Here is a 17,513-nt window from a genome sequence, read left to right on the forward strand (position 1 = left end):
AGCCTCGCCAGATGGACAAACAGCACAAATACAGCCCGCGTTAATCTCTAGCCGTCTTTTTGCCCTTGCAGCAAGTGTCTCTGACAGCCGTCTGTGTTTGTATGAGGCTATTGATGCTTTGACCTCTTGACTTGATAAACTCCTCCGTACCTCATCCTCCTGGACAAACAATAGCGAAGGACGAGGGAGGCTTTGGTATTCTGGCGGCGCACGCCCCATTGAGCCACTGTCACATCACGGCAGGAGGTATCGGAGACCGAGGTGGGGGTGTCTGGGGCTGTGCCTCGGTGGTTAACATGCAAATGAAGGGGTTTAATGGGTCTGAAAAAGGTCACGGAGGTCAAGCTCTGTGATAATTCAGTGTCAGATTAAGGTGTGTATATGTGGGTGGCTACTCAGAGTTGCAGCTGGACTTTTTTTCCTCCTCGTTGATACAATGTCGAGAAAAAAAAAAAAAGACCACAAGCCCTCTAAGTGGCTGCTTCATGGTGCCTCCAACCCCTGCAAACCCTGACTGTTGGACATCAATCATACACAATGAAAGAACTGCAACAGATAAAGGCAAAAAAAAAAAAAAAACTGGAATTGGAGAGAAAACAGGGACAGAGAGTGAATGAAGAGCTAAAGAACAAATGATGATATGATGATGGTTAGAGGCTGGCTTGATGGTGTGGGTGGGCTGGATGTTTGGGGACAATTAATTTTTCATATCTTTTTTATTTTATTTTTTATTTTATTGATATGCACCCTGGGGAGGTAAATGCCATCATGGCTTGCGCTATAGATGTCAGCTTGGTGGACAATTGATTGGTCTGGCATTTGATCCTCTGGCTCACAGTGAAAGATGGGGTGATGGAGTCATGAGAGCACCCGTGGCCTCCCTCCCCTTCATTCCCCTCCCCTCTATTGGTCTCTCTTATCCCCTCCACTCTGCTCCTTCCATCATCCATCCAGCCCCCTTTCTGCCGCTATATATCCCTCATTGTCTTGTTTCCCACGCAAGTGCCTCTTAAAAACCCAGGCGGTGTGTGGTTTTGTGAGGTTTAAAGGTTCTATTGTGCTAAAAGCCGTATAAATGGCCGACGGTTAAGAACGTCCATCTATTAAACACCCCATCAGCTGTCCCTGGTGGTGATTTCTTCTGCTCTCATCTCCCTGTGAAATAATGAAATGGTGAATTAATGCAGCTAACAGTCTTTAATTTGCTAAGTAATCCAAAAGGAGCGAGGAACAACTCCTTCCTTTTACTCCTTTCAGTTGAAGCTCATTCAATTAACTTCCAAACATTTCATGATGCGCAAGACACACATGTAATAAAAGAAAGAGGAAAAACAGACAGAGGCAGAGAGAATAAATCAATCACTTAATTTCCTATTTTTATAAGCCTCTCGACACATATGAAATTGATATTCTCTTAAATAGGTGATGAATGAAAAAGGCAGAGGCGTTGCAGCGCAGCACATGAGAATAAAGGACTCCTCTAGAAGAAGGACAGGGAGAATATGATGGCTGTTACTGGATTCCTCTGAATTAATTTGTTCAGTGAACATACTATGAATCACATCAAGTCATAAAATCCAAATTGAGCAGAGGGGAGGATTGGCACAAGGTGGTGAAAGCAGATATTTAACATGTCAACCCTAAGTGGAGAGCGATGCTTTCAGCGGTCTGCATCGCCACCATGTGGAGAGAAAAGGGTCGACACGCTATAAGGGAGCAGATAACAGTGATTCATTTTGATGTGCATTGCTTAAAATGAGACCCCAAAAGTGTGCCAAATATTCTACCTTTCAAACAGAAAGTGCTTTTCAAACTATTAATCACAGCCGCATTAATATTAGAGCGGATTTCTTCCCATATAAGGAGGAATGTGGAGGAAAGTCCTTAGAGGAAACTGTGAGAAGGAGGCTAACCACTTTGTGTTCATGAACCTGTGAAACCTGACCACCATTTGAACATGACTATTGATGAGACTCCATTTCCTGGGAGACTCAGAGTGAAAGAATGTAGAGGGAGGTGGTGGTGGGGGTGGTGGGGGTGGTGGGGGTGGTGTGTTCGGGGGCCTGGAGTCGTTCTTATCACTGCCACCTCCTATAACCAAATTTATGAAGACATTTCTTTGGCGTGCTCCGCATAAACGTCTGTATTGTAATCCTCAATAATCCCCAGCGAGACGGTGATGGAGGATGTATGTGACAGCTAGAACTATACCTTTCTCTGTGAATAAGAGGTGTTTTCCACCGAAGAGCAGGAACACAAGAATGTTTCTGTACGTTTCGTGAGCCATGCATCAGTGAGAAGAATGCATCCGTATCTAAAAGCGAATTCATTTCTCATAAATTAGGCTACGTTCCATATGACCCATGCAATATTAGAACAGCACAGGGCTAGAGATGTAACAGAATCACCCTCGTTTTAGCCTCCGCAGAGACTCGTTTCATTGTCTTTGACTGCAGTTTGAAGTCACAAAGAAACACTTTCATAATATGACAGCTTCAGATCAGACTGGATTTTGGGGTAGAACAAAGTTAGCCAAAAGTGTTCAAAAAGTGCTCTATTGCCCTATTTTATAACTTTGTTTCCCTTTACTGTCTGTATGTTTTAAATTTAAATCTGGGCAGAGGCAGGATTTAATGAATATTTGATAGCATTATTAAAGGGTTAGCTGACAAATTTCTATATTTTTCTCATTGTCAACAAATGTCATGTGCAAAGTCTGATATATCTTATTCCTCTGGGAGCCACACTGCTGCACTGGGTGATATGTTTCTTTATGACAAAGAGTTTGGTCACGTTAATTTGTTTGGAAACGGACTAATTTAACAGTGATCATGTTTTCAGTAGTTCTGTGTAAGGCAGACGCCGCTGCACATGCGCAGGAACGCTGTTCTGTTTACAGGGGAACATGTCACCCAGTGTGGCTCATTGACATGTTTTTAATGGTTTTTGGACAACAACCGAGGTCTACAGCACAGACGAATAAGATATATCAGGCTTTAGATACACACACAACACAGGAAATTTGTTGACAATAAAGAAAATATGGAAAATTGCCAGACATATCCTTTAATATTGCTATCTCAGATTCACTCAGTCCTCCTTCTGTCCTGATTTAAAAACAAAGTAATAACAGAAGGCTGATGAACATCACACTAATATTTACAAAAAGTGAAAGCAGGAAGTGAAAATACTATTTCACATTTATATTTTTCGTAAAAACAAACAAACAAAAACATTACTACAACGACCACTCCTATTACTACTGCTGCTAATAAGCTTTTTAAAAAATTTCTCGACTGTTATGAAGACATGTTAAAGTCATTTTTCATTTAAAATTGACTAACATCCTAAATCTTTTACATATGATATACAGACGTCATTACGGTTACTTTGTTGTAGTTGTTTTATCAAATAAAGTAAGTCAAATAAGTAACCGAATACTTTATAGTGTAACTATAAAAATAACTCTTTTAAGCGGACTGTTGAAGCAAACTCATGTTGTTTCAGTCGGACTCATTTGAGCGCTGCACGCAACATGGAGGAAAGTGGAAAATAGTTTTCTTGATAGCAGTTGATAACGCTCATTTGTCGCCAAAGCATGTTTCAGTCTTTTAATATTAATAAGCGAAATTACTGGAGTTGAGGCAAGCTATAAAATGAACTTCTGTTTCGAAAGGTAGGTCGTCAATTTTAAGCGTATTTTAGATGTAATGCTAATGTTTTGCTAGCTCGCATCAACATGACCCTGACATCATGTTTGTGGTGGAAGAAGTATTCAGATTCAGTATTGCAGTAAAAGTACATAAGTATTATGAGCTTGATGTAGTTAAAGTATTGCAGTAAAAGTAGTGGTTTGGTCCCTCTGACTGATATATTATTATATATGACGTCATTAGATTATTAATAGTGAAGCATCAGTGTTAGAGCAGCATGTTACTGTTGTAGCTGCTGGAGGTGGAGCTAGTTTACACTACTTTATATACAGTTAACTAGTTAAGTCCAGTGGTTCCCAACCTAGGGGTCGGACCCCTCCAAAGGGTCACCAGATAAATCTGAGGGGTCGTGAGATGATTAATGGGAGAGGAAAGAAGAAAAAACAAAGTTCTGATACACAAATCTGTTTTCAGTTTTTGGACTTTTTCTCTAATCTTTGATTTATGGTGAAATATTGGATCATTTGAACATTTATTGGAATGAAAGCATGTGAGAAGTTTAGAGGGAAAAATCATTATTTGGTGGAGCTGTTAACAACTCATAGACATGTGAAATGTGACCCCGACTACACACTGCTTTTTGTAAGACGTCAAAAGCCAAAAAAGGTTGGAAACCACTGGTTTCATCTTTAACAATGTGTTGTATTTTAAAAGCTTGTTATATTATCCATTGTGTCAAATCTTCATCTGAAAAGTAACTAACATGAAGAACATTAAATTCAGATAATAATATAAACATTTAACTGTGCTGACTGTGACTGCAGAGCATCAACTCAAATGAAAGCTGCAGTCTTGGTTAGATATGAAACTAGTAAGTAATAATCACACTGTGTGTCCTTTTCTGCTCCACAGGCAGGTGTGAAATCTGCAGAGGAAGATGTTTTGTCTGCGGCTGCGTCTGCGGCTTCGGCCTGGGTCTCAGGTTCGCTCTGTTTCCCGGCAGAGCGTCCCTAAACTGGCCTCGCTCCAGAAAGCCACAACTCTTTCTCAGAAGAAAGTCCAGAGCTTAATTTACCCCTTCAGTGAGCTGGATGCTTACCTGGACAGGTACTGTAGTTTGCCTCCAGAGCTCTAGTGTTTAGTTATAAACTTGCCTGCACAGGATTTCTAAGATTAGGTTCATAAAATATGTGTTCGTTAATACCCTCCATTTGATTTTTTTATTTTTTAATTGAATGAAACCGATGTTCAGGTCTGTGGACAGGACACAGTTTCAGCTCTTTCATCCTAGCGTGGAGGATATAATTAAAGCAGAAAAGCTCTTCTACTCTTCATCGTCTCATAAGATTGATTACTACGTCTCTGCGGAGAGGATGGAACAAATACCTCCGATGAAACAGCCAGAGGTCAGTGGACGACCTCGGTCACTTGTTGTTAATTAATTGATGCCTCATGAACGTACAGTACATGTTGTAGTTCAAGGTAGAACTTTGAGGATGTGTCACATTTCTGTTGTTGAATTTCATCCACTCTGCACACCTAGAAACACACTGTGAATGTTTTTTGGCTAACTTGATAGACAGGAAACCAATAAACTAATTGGAAGCCTGTTTATATAATGACAAACAATAAACTATTGTAATGTGAGCTACAGGTCCGTCTTCATATTACTGATCTAATGTGTGGAGTAATACGCTGCCAGATGATTTGTATGATTGTTATTGTAATTGGCAAATTTGAACTTTAAAAGCTGAACAAACAGAAATGTTTGTTTTGATGTGTTTGTAACAATCAGTCAGTTGACAGAAAGTTAAACAGCAACTATTCTGATAATAAAATAATCGTTTTAGTAATTTTTTAATCAAAAATGCTAAAAATGTGCTGGTTGCAGCTTCTCAAAAGTGATGATTTGAAGCTTTTCTGTGTCATAAATTTCATTTAATTATATTTATTAGGTTATTTGTCGGGGATATTGCTCATTGATGAACATATATATATATGTTAATTAGCAAGAGTTAGACTAAGAGGCTGATTTTCATCTGTTGTCTCCCGCCAGATATTAATATCACATCTGTTACAAACAACCAGATAAAACATTTTTATAAGCGCAACATATGAGAGCAAGAAAGAGAGAGAGACAGAGAGTTGTCAGAATGGAAAACGATTAATTTATAGAAAACAATTGATCTGTTAAGTAAGTGAGCAACAGCATGAACAGAATAAGATCAGAACCAAAGACTTATGATAAAAGAGAATTATATGTATGACATTAAAATGTTTAGCAGACGGCAGCGAAGACGGCCGTCGACAAACTACAAACAAACTTTGGCGAACCTGATTTTCAATGAGCCTCATGTTCAGCTGCACCGACAGAGAATACTGACTTCTCCTGACGTGATAGTTAAACTGAATATCTTTAGATTTTAGACTGTTGATCAGACAAAACAAGACATTTAAAGATGTCACCTTGAGGTCTAAGAAATCTAAGAAACAGGCACTTTCACTGTTTTTGGACATTTTACAGACAAAACGATCAATCAATAAGATAATCTGCAGATTAATCGATAATGAAAACCTTTATTTGCAGCTCTAGCCTGCTCATATGTGCTGCGTTTGAGTGAGTGAGGATGTTGAAGATCAAGATATTGTTCACATCGCCCTTCCTCGACCCCAAAACACGGGACACTCAAGTCTGAAAAACGTAGCGTAATGTCTCTTTACCCTCTCGCAGCCTCGTCCATAATTAAATACGAGATGACACTCGATAATAAACGAGCAGATTTATAACCGTATAGACAGTGGCGTTCACCAGAGGGCTCAGAATGGAACATTGTGTTGATAGGACAACGGGGTCTCTTTGTCATGCCGAGTTAGTTACCGCTCTCCCTCTCCGCTCCGTCAGAGGATGATGTATTCGTAGCTTACTGGCAAGCAAGAGCTCTCCCATCCATCTGTCTCGTGTCTGAGAGATGGATGAGCCCGAGCTGTGTCCTGCGGGACTTGGCGGTCGCCCACTCTGTAGCTGCAAAAGCGTAACGGCAGCCAGTAACAGTCAGAGCAGGTGTCTTTAAAAAATGCTCTTTCAATGAATCTGTTGAAAACCTTAAAAGACCCCCCACCCTCCCCCCCCCGAGGAAAATATTCACAACACAGTGAATTAATATCAAGATGTTTAATTAATCATGAATTATAATCTGACACAATACAGCAGAATAAAGGCGTTTATAGTGTCTGTATGTACTGGTGTGTGTTCACAGGTGTGTTTCATCGGCAGAAGCAACGTTGGGAAGTCGTCTCTCATCAAAGCTCTGTTCTCCCTGACGCCTGAGGTCGAAGTCAGAGTCTCCAAAACTCCAGTGAGTGTCGTATGTATGCGTCGATATTAGAGCTGCGACAGTCAGTCGATCAGCTGGAAATTATTTTGATGATCAAATAATCATTTAAGTCCTTTTTTTGTGCAAAAATGCTAAAAAAAAAAAAAAAAGTGCAGGTTTCAGCTTCTCAAATGCAAGAAATCTTTGGGTTTTGGTTTGCTGGTTGGATAAAACAAGACATTTGGATATGTTAGCTCAGGTTGTGGGTAATTATGACAGGATCATAACATTTAAACTTCACATTTTCATTATTGACTGTCATCATGCTGTTAGCAGCACCTCCTGTTTACAAACTGTCTTCTGCATATATGCATATTTTAATTTGACAAAACTTTACTTTAGTGTTTCCCCAAGAATTTTATTCTTTGCAAACATTGATCATACAAATGACAGAACATTCAGACACAGTTGTATGGAATACATAGTAATCATAATTTAGGTGAAGGGGCTTCCTGTAAACCACCAGTGTAGCAGTGATCAGCTAAGTAATCAATATGTTAACAGAATTACCAATAAAAAGCATCACAGCTCTCCGTCTCTCTTCTTTAGGGTCACACAAAGAAGATGAACTTCTTCAGAGTGGGTAAAGCGTTCACCATCGTGGACATGCCCGGTTATGGACACAGAGCGCCCAAAGACTTTGTGGACATGGTGGAGCCGTACCTTTACACCAGGAAAAAGTGAGATATTCACACCGTCTGCTGTAGATCAATATCCCTCATAAACATGTGATCGGTGTCATGTAAGACGTTTCCTCCCTTTCATATGAGTAAGAATTCAACTACACTCTAGAGGTTGGGAGGAGGATTCTTCTTGAACAGATATCATGAAAAACATGCTGTTCCTGATTATTGGCCTTTAGTCATAGAGCCAAGAAGATGATTCATTCATAGATCATCCTGTGAAAAGATATATTGTTGATGATATCTGGCTGTAACACATGAACTTTGACACTTTCACATTCTTCTGATCAAATAAAATTCTCAGAGGAAAGGTGCAGCATTACAAATCATCAATTATTTCAAACCAGGCAGGCGATGATGTTTTATTCAGGTGGACTATCCTGAGAAGAACATCTCAACAGCCTCCAAGAAAGAAGAAGAAGTTTTCTCACACTTCATGCAGAATAAATTATGTTATTGTAAGACACAGACATGTTCTGGAGTAGCTTCCAACACAGTAGACATTTGTGCTTTTGTTCTTCTTTTTTAAAAATCCAGATCTTAGAAGTTCGACATGGCTTCAGATGTATCAGATTATCACGTTTGTGAGGAAGTTGCTCTCTATTTCTCTGTGTGTGTTTGTGGAAAAACCATATCAGACAACTTATTATTCAAAGTATTTAATATACATCTTAAAACATGTCTGGAGAGGATCTTTAAGCTAATTTTGAAGTCTTTTTATGTTGGTTGGCCACATGTGATATGATAAGATGATACTTAACTTTGTTCTTGTTACAAGATGATGTGTTAATAACAATTCCTTAATTATCTGAAGAGCCGAATATACTTGTGAGATCAGTCATCTGTCTGTTTGTGCCATGTGCTCCAGGTTGCTTCGGGGCTCTGGTACTTGTTTATTGTGGCCACAAGATGGTGCACAAGAGATACAAGAGAGTGGTGTATAATTACTGTACAGGCCTGTGATATTAATGTTATATGCCTGTAGAAACATATAAATATAAATCCCTTTTACCAAAAGTGGCTGGAAAAGGGAAAATGATTGTTTCAGAGATTAAAGTTCTTCTTATCTTTGTTTCTCCCAGTCTTGTGAGGACATTCCTGTTGGTGGACGGCAGTGTTGGTCTCCAGACGACTGACATGATCGCACTGGAGATGTGTGAGGAGACCAGACGTCCATACGTGGTGAGACACTCGCACGCTTTCTTCACGAATAGTAACATCATGTCTTTTAAGTGGGAAAAAGATTTCCAAATGAAGAATTAAGTCAGCAGAATATAAGAATAAAAGCAAATAAAAGTATTGTCCATGTCCCACTGAGGATACTTCTAGAGGAGAAAGATACAGCTGATATTTCTTATGTCCATGTAGTCACAGTTATGATTATTATCATACTTCAAATTATGGTCAAGCAGGTTATGGTCACATAGCAGGACCATAGATTTAAATTTAAAGTGCACCACCAACCTGTAATTTCCATTTTGGCCAAATAAACAGTGCTTCAGTGTGAACCGCACATCAGCTGTGGTTTACAAACTGCTGAATAGCAAATTGTTTTTTGCAGGTTGCAGCATGCAAATTATAGGCTAAACCATCCCATATTGTGACAGTCTGTTAGAACATACAGTACCTGCCCTGCAACCTCAGACAACGGGTTAAAAACAAGAGAATATACATCAGAATGTCGAGGTTATAAACAAGGAAACAAACGTACTTGAAGTGAAACAGCAGAATGAATCCATGATGGAGACTTCAGTATTTTTAGTATTAGTCGGAGGTGTAAAGCATTAACACTTAACAGCTTTTCCCTCCTTTTTTTCAAAACATTTTACTCATTCTTCTTATAAAACCTTCGTCATTACATCCACACTGAATTAATGCTGAATGCTCCCACTCAGCTATTTAAAAACTGCTGTCCCCTTTGAAATGTCACCGCCGGGACGTTATAATGAAGCACCTCCACTCTCTCTGAGCGCTCTCTGCAGTCAATTATTCATGCTCTCAGGTTATTAAACACTTTGACCACTATTAAGGCTGTGACAGTACAGCTTTTAACAGAGATGAACTCTTCCCGCTGAAAGATATTAAATGAAATGGTCAGTTTCAAACCTCAGACAGACATTAAACAAGTTGTTGTGACAGCTGTTGTAAAGTTTCAAACACTTAATTAAAAGCAAATGTTCAAATATATCCTAGTTATTCTCTGCTGAAGAGGCTGCAGTACTCTTAACTGGCCAGCAGATGTCAGAATAAGTCTTAGTTGATTTACAAATGAGAGCAAAATGAGGTTCACAATACAATCTGCTCTAATTTTGCATGTTTTGCTGACAAATCTGTTGTTATTTGCTGATAGTTCTGTGTTCTGTACTTTAGAAGAATGTGTGTAAGTTTGAATATAAAGGTAGAATAGTAATGTTGTGTTATATATCATTTCGATGTGCAGATGGTGGTGACAAAGATCGATAAATGCGGACGCGGAGCACTGCTGACAAACTTGTTGAATCTTCAGGATGTGGTTAAAACTCAGACCACAAGCTGCTTCCCCCAGCCGTTTCTGGTCAGGTGAGAGTCACACGTCCTCGTTGCTTGTTACCTCTGGTGATGTTTTATATTTCTTTTTAATAACTCTCATGAAAAGATCAACAATGAACTGATCCTACTAAGTATTGTGTGTGTATCCAAAGCCTGATATATCTTATCCCTCTGTGCAGTTGAGCTCCAATGTCCTAAAACTGTGAAAAACACGTCAGTGAGCCACACTGTTGCACTGACATGTTCCTTCATTACCATGAACACACACGCTATGGTTTTTTGTGAGTTAATCCCACACACACTGTCCGGCTGCTATAAATAAACCCACTGCAGCACCAAATGTGCATAAATCTGCAGCTGAATAGTGAGTTAAAAACTACAGCACCCAGCTGTTTTAGCTAATTCTACTGTATGACTGTCAAAATTAATGTTTATTTTTCTTTCATGGAGTGTCAGGGATCACAGTCCCATCTGTCTTTAGCTTTGTATTAATGCTTTCTGCTAGATTCCTGGAAGATAATATAAAAATAAAACTTGTCCGACTGATTAAAACTTACAGTTGCTGTAACAGTTTTAAAAAGTTTTTCTGATAGTCCACAATTTTTGTCAATAAACATGTTCCCCTCATACAGTAATCATGACTCCAATATAAAACAATCCAATACAGCTACTGCACAAATTTATATAAATTTCCAAAAATAACCAACAGTCTGAATACAGTCTCAACAAATTCATGCTGTAGTTTGCACCATCTCCAGACTGCAGACATCACAGAGACTCGTGTGCCTGGTTGCACATTTAAGGTTTGATTTTTCCCAAAAAGAAAATCACAGGAAGTGTCTTCACCTTTTACCTTATGTAAGAGAAAGAGTCCGACCGCAGACCTGCAGCCAGGCTAGCATGAAGCTAGCTTAACACGATGCTTTAATTTCCTCATTTTCTGTTTTTTTAATTTGTTTGTTTGTTTGTTTTTTAATAAAACACAGTCTTGACAGATTGTCTCAACTCTTTCTTTTTTCTCTTTTTTTCTTTCTGCAACAGCTCCATCCAGTTTTTGGGGATCTACCTCCTGAGATGCTTCATTGCTCACGTAACAGGAAGCATCATGTTAACAGACACCTCTCAGAGCTGATCAGAGACCAGCTGAACCTCACTGAGCGGGACTGAGACTCATATCGCCGTCTGTTGACAAGGAATCTGGTTTTTTTTTTAGAAAAGCAGAGAAAAGGACGGCTCTCAAGATCTGAAGGAACTCTCAGCATTGTAACGTGTGTCTGATACTGTTGGTACACCGTTACTTATGTACAGCTGCATAATAACGTCAGAGACTTTTTTTTAATAAAATGTAAAACATACTGTTGTTAGTTTGGTTGGTTGTCCTTTAAAATTACAGTTAAGCATTTCATTACCCCAGACAGATGTACACATTTATACTACATGGCCAAAAGTTTGTGGACACTGATTGTTTAACTTTTAGCTTTCCACAAGGTTTTAAAACCTGACTGCAGGGATTTAAGTCTGTTCAGCCACAACAGCATCGATGAGGTCCGGTAATAGGTCGACTGATGGAAAGTGTAACGAAATGTTGAACTAGAGCTGAATCTAGGTGATCAGGCTTGGGTCATGATCTACCTTTCAGTTCACCCGAAGGTGTTGGATCGGTGCAGTTCTTCATTTACCCACAGTGGGTCACACTTATGGAACCAGAGGATCTAAGATGTGCCCCGACTCTGACTGTATTTAAGAGCTGACTTAAACCCTGTTATTCTCTGCTGCCTGCTAATGGTGTGTTTATAGACTGTATTCATTTATTTATTTATATGTATATATATATATATATATATGGGGAAAACCATATTACAACTAACAATTTTGAAATGAAGCTACAATTTTGTGCTCAAAGTGCTCTTCGACCTGAGATGAGTCGTCATGTTGATGATGTTGTTGTCCAGTTTTAAGAGGCCAATGAATAATAAATAAAAGATGGACCTGGAGTAATATTTAATAAAAAAAATAAAGTTTTTTTAACCAGTCTTATGCTTCCATTACATTTTCTTCAGTGTCCATTTTTAGTCGACTTTAGACCCTTTACCTCGTCACTGGCCTTCAGAGTACCGACCATGCAAGCTCTCCTGGAGGCTCTGTGGTTTTTCATGCTTGCTAGCCGTGACAGGATGTGTTTTTTAAACGTAAGGATAATCACAAAGTTAATTGGAAAGTTTGCAGAAGGCTGAATTCAGTGTTATGGTGTGAGTAAATAATCTGGCCTTGCTTCTGCTCTTGCTGGTGGTTCAAGAGTTACTGATGACTAATTAAGGATGGCTGGGTAACTGATAAACCTGCCCAAATGACTCACTGAGTGTTAATGGACAACAGGTGATATAGAGTTTTTTGTGTCATAATTAAGCTTCTCATGAGCTTATTGTCACAGATAGTTTACATATTATGTTGTACAGTAGCTTACGCTGGACCTGTGACTACTATAATATGCCCTTAAAGGACCAGTATGTAGAATTTAGTGGCAGCGAGAATGTAGATTGCAACCAACTGAATACCCCTCCCCTCACCTTCCCCTTCCAAGCATGTAGGAGAACCTATGGTGGCCACGAAAAACTCGATGGCGGTGCAACATGGTGGAAGAGGACCTGCTTCCTACGTAGACATAAACGGCTCATTCTAAGGTAACAAAAACACAACGATGCTTATTTTCAGGTGATTATATGAGTATTTTATTCCATTTCTGACAAGTCCGTTCCGCTGGATGCCACTAAATTCTACACACTGCACCTTTAAAAGCTCAGTATGCTTTTAATTGTGATAACTGCGGCTTTCCCTTCACTTGGGTCATCTTTTTCAAGTAGCATCCTCCAAATCAGTTGGCTGACATCTGTGACAAACAGCGGGAGCTATCAGCACGTTGCAGGTCTTTGGCAGATGGTTGCATCTCGCCGGCAGCTGCTGGTACCACTAGAAGTGTCAACTACATGTCACAGTCACTCTCTCAGGTCGGACTTTTTTTTTTAGAAAGACATCCTCCAAAACATCTGGCATCTGTTGGAGCAGTGGTTACTGTGTCATCTCGCCGGCAGCTGTGGTGGAGGATATCTGGCAACCGGAGTTGCCACGACAACATGCTGCTGCCAAAATGTGAGACTGCTGTCTCTCTAGGTTGAACTGAGCTTCCTAAACACTTGTTTTAGGGCTGATTGACTCTAATAGACACTCTGACTTGAAGAAACCTATAAGATCTGTTGTTGTGAATAATACATAATTGTTTAAGCCTTAATATAATATGACCCCTGCTTTTCCAAACATAATTTACAGAAAAAAAATATAGTTTTACATTTGGGCCAAGACTAAAGACAAGACTAGAGATTAATAGAGTTGTCTACTGAACAACTTACCGACTGCACTGTGAGCATCTTCTTGCATTTATTTGATTTACTTCAAAGGACCAGTATGTAGGATTTAGTGGCATCTAGTGGTGAGGTTGTAGATTGCAAACAGTTGAATACCGCTCCCATCTCCCCTCCCCTTCCAAGCGTGCAGGAGAACTTATGGTGGCCGCAAAACTTGTGAAAGGTCCTGTTTAGAGCCAGTGTTCGGTTTGTCCACTCTGGGCTACTGTAGAAACATGGCGGGCTCTGTGGAAGAGGACCAGCTCCCTGTGTAGATATAAAGGGCTCATTCTAGGGTAACGCAAACATAAGAATTTTTTATTTTCAGTTGATTATAGACTAATGAAAACATACTTATGAATATTATACTCAATTTCTGCCAATAGTTCCCTCTACATCTTACACATTGGTCCTTTAAACCTGCAATAACTGATATTTTGCCCACAAGCTGTGACTGTTGACATGTTATAACATTCTAAGCTAATATGTCAAACCTGTTGGCAATCTGTTACATATTTACACACACAGATACAGAACAGCTTGCATTCATTTGGAGCTGTGTTTCTAAGTCCAACATTCACTCTGTTTAGCTCTGTTTTGATCTCCACCATCTCCTGCTGGAAATATCTGGCTCTTTAGCTGCTAAATGTTCCACTGTGGTCACTTGCTAGTCACCAACTTTGTCTGTTTATCGGTTGGTTCTTGAAACTATGTATTTTGGGTGAATATTGGCATTATCACATTTCATTGTAATGACTTTTTAATAAATATTTTTGTATATTGTAACCATGTAACCACCATTTAAGTTTTAACCTTAAGGTTTTCAACTTAAAACCTTTTTCTTATTGGCTTTTTTTTTTTTTTTTTAGCAAAATCCATTTAATGTAATCGAATTCTGTAAAAGCTTCTTTATATGCTATTTTCCTCTGTTGGTATTTAGATCTGGTACTTTAAAATAAACTGCCTATAAAAATATTCCCCATCATTGAACCCTTCCATGTTTTATTGACTAGCCTCGAGAAGAATTTTATTCTGTTTGTTTATTCATATGTCCTTTCACTATTACTCACTGAAATTATCACTAGTTGTCAGACAACTACTACTTACTAGTAATAGGCTGATATTCGGTTGTAACTTTTTAAAATTCAAATTAGTGTTTGTACAATAAAAACCCAAGTCACACAAGCTTTTTTTTTTTAGTAAGTAAGTAATTCAGTCAGTTGTACGTAGATAAGAATAATCTGGATAATAATTACTGAAGTTTTTGCAATATTGGTAATAGAACACTTACAAATATGAGGAGAACCATCCAGTCCACAGAGCGACACATGGCAGATCAGCAGACATGCAGTCATAAACTTTTTTTATAGAAGCTTGTTAGGAAGGGGTCAAGGCCACATGCTGGAAATATCTTTGTATCCTCTTTTTTTTTTTTCCTCTTTTCCCCGCAAGTCCTCTTGTTATATAAAAGACGAGCTAGCCAGTGGGACAATTTACCAAAAGCGTCTTATCTTTGTTTCCTTATTTCACAGTGTTGCAAGAACACCGTGAAATATGGACCTATAAGAATTGATCGTTATCTGGAATCAGATCACCTATGATAACAGCCATGACATGTCACAGACCTTTCACACACTTGTTCACACGTCAGGAGCAGAAAGATACTTAAATTTACTGCAGCTGGAACGAGGGACGAGTCAGATGGAGAAGAAGAGATAAAAGTCGACAGATAAAGACTGATAAGAATCTCTCTGAAGAGCTACCATAAGTGTTTCACTATCCCCTTCTTTCATACCACGGCACTGATTTACACATACAGAGAGAATTAAGACACTGCACACACCTTTACGGTTTATGAGATGTGAATGGTGAGTGAAACCTTTAAAAATGTGGCTTATGTATCATTTCAAAATCAATAAATAAATCCAATTTTCATTTGGAGATGTTGGTATAATTACAAGAAACAAATAAGATTTCCTCCTCTTCTTTGTCATAATGATCCTTGAAAATGTTTGGAATTTTAAAAATGTATTTTTTCAAGAATAAAAAACAAATTTAGAACATTTTGAAAAATTTGTAAAAATGTTTAGAAAAGTCACCAAAATTTGCATAACATGAGCATAATGACGTAACAGCTGTGAGACTTTGTTCTATGATTCCTCCTGATCTCCACACACACAAGGGTTAGATCAGCAAGTTGTTGCCGCAGTAACCAGGTTCAGTAAAGATTACGGTAAGTGACAAAACGTGCTCAAACTTTTGTTTCAGAACTGAAGCATCGCGCTAACTCAAAGTTCCCTTTTACTCATAAATGTTTGCTTATTGTTCCTCAGTTTGGATGTTTGAGCTTCAGTGTGCAGAATGATGTACGTGCAGAGTTTGACACTAGAAGGCTGTTTTCACGTTCGCAGTTCACCTTGACCTTCATCCTGCCAACATATTTAACATACGAGGACTTTCGACTGTAGACTCGACGAATAAACTACTGTAAGAAACAACCATCATAGCAAAATGTTGACTTATTTCTTCTAAAAACATTATTAGTTATGTAATTAATGTCATCTGAAAAAAAAAATTATTATTATTTTACAAAAGTTAGAGTTAATTTGCATATTGCTGTTTGGCATTGGCAGAGAAGATTTGGCATATTTTTCATGGGCGTAACCCACATCCTCAGCTCTGCTGCTCATCCCACAAATGCATGTTCCTTACAAATGTGGCACCATTTAAAAAGGGAAAAAAACTTTCCAACGGTATAAGATTTATTGCCAAGAAGCATTGTTACAAACAAAGAAATAATCTACCAAACACAAAATTCCTTACTTTTTAAGTTTAGTTCCATTTATTAAAACTGCATAGGCAGAATTGGGTGCTTTTGACTGTGGTCCCCCAGCACCCCAATACACTGGTATTTTTAAAAAACACTTATTAAAACAGAAACAGAAAACAATGATATGAAGTGATAAGAATGATGATAGAATAAAGAACCTGTGAGATATGAGAAAAGTAAACCTCTGGGGTCTGCAGGGACCCCGGTCAGTAGGATTAAGGTTAGATCTCCAGTATGGAACTTATATGGAAACTTGAAACCTCCAGATCACACACTGACAATGGATTTTTTAATGTAGTAGAGCGCTTCATGGTTCAGTAGTTTAACTTAAGAAATATCTGAAAAAAATATTCTGGATTATTCAATGAGGGGGTTAGGGTTAGGGTGTAACTTTAAAGCTTCCCTCCAGACATTTTTTGAACTATATAACAAATACTCTGCTCCCTCTCTCTCCCTCATTCAAAAATCCAGAGTCTATGAATATGAAAATATGAATATAAGAAAAAGTTTAACCACTGGATATGTCTCTTACTTCACTGAAAACTCAATTCCTGCTTCAAATGTTTTCATCACATTTGTGTAATTTGCACATTAGACCACGAGTGGCCAAATTAATTATGATGTCACAAGTCATGCTCGTAGGTACAGCTTCCACTTTCAGTAGATGAATATGAAAACAGCATTTTAGTGTCAAACTCTGCACATATATCATTCTGCACAGTGAAAGTAAAACATCCAACTGAAGTTAAGCAAACAATGAGCAAAGGCACATTTTTGAGTGGAGGGACACCTTAAGAATTTTAACTATGTAATTAAATCTTTTTTTGTGGAAAAACTTTTCTGCCATGCCCCTTTTGGAGACTGAAAATGTGCGGTTGTGCCTCCTCTTGGGGGCTAAAAAAAAACTGTCTTTACACAAATGTTTCTCAAATAAAAAATGCAAGTTAAACTTCACCCATTAATGCACAAAAGACACGAAGTTTTACTGCTCTGTTCACAATGAACTTGACAGCAACACAGACTTCCTCATATTTTGGATTTGACTG

At 38.6% G+C, this 17,513-nt stretch overlaps 1 protein-coding gene across 1 annotated transcript; it reads left to right on the forward strand.

The window, feature by feature from the left end:
* The first annotated feature begins 3,493 nt into the window (after positions 1-3,493).
* Positions 3,494-11,795, forward strand: gtpbp8 (GTP binding protein 8 (putative)). The gene is made up of 8 exons (XM_042426434.1): positions 3,494-3,676; positions 4,566-4,760; positions 4,906-5,059; positions 6,911-7,009; positions 7,577-7,707; positions 8,793-8,892; positions 10,151-10,269; positions 11,281-11,795. The coding sequence occupies exons 2-8, from the start codon at positions 4,591-4,593 to the stop codon at positions 11,369-11,371; spliced, it is 864 nt and encodes a 287-aa protein (XP_042282368.1). The 5' UTR covers positions 3,494-3,676; positions 4,566-4,590; the 3' UTR covers positions 11,372-11,795.
* Positions 11,796-17,513: the final 5,718 nt, after the last annotated feature.

The sequence above is a fragment of the Thunnus maccoyii genome, chromosome 11 (assembly GCF_910596095.1).
Source record: "Thunnus maccoyii chromosome 11, fThuMac1.1, whole genome shotgun sequence".
Lineage (NCBI taxonomy): Eukaryota > Metazoa > Chordata > Actinopteri > Scombriformes > Scombridae > Thunnus > Thunnus maccoyii.

Bases quoted from the DNA above. Each gene is read 5' to 3' on its own strand.
- gtpbp8 (XM_042426434.1), top strand. From the start codon at position 4,591: ATGTTTTGTCTGCGGCTGCGTCTGCGGCTTCGGCCTGGGTCTCAGGTT. The intron at 4,761-4,905 runs GTACTGTAGTTT...ACCGATGTTCAG, and splicing joins CTGGATGCTTACCTGGACAG to GTCTGTGGACAGGACACAGT. The intron at 8,893-10,150 runs GTGAGACACTCG...TTCGATGTGCAG, and splicing joins AGACCAGACGTCCATACGTG to ATGGTGGTGACAAAGATCGA.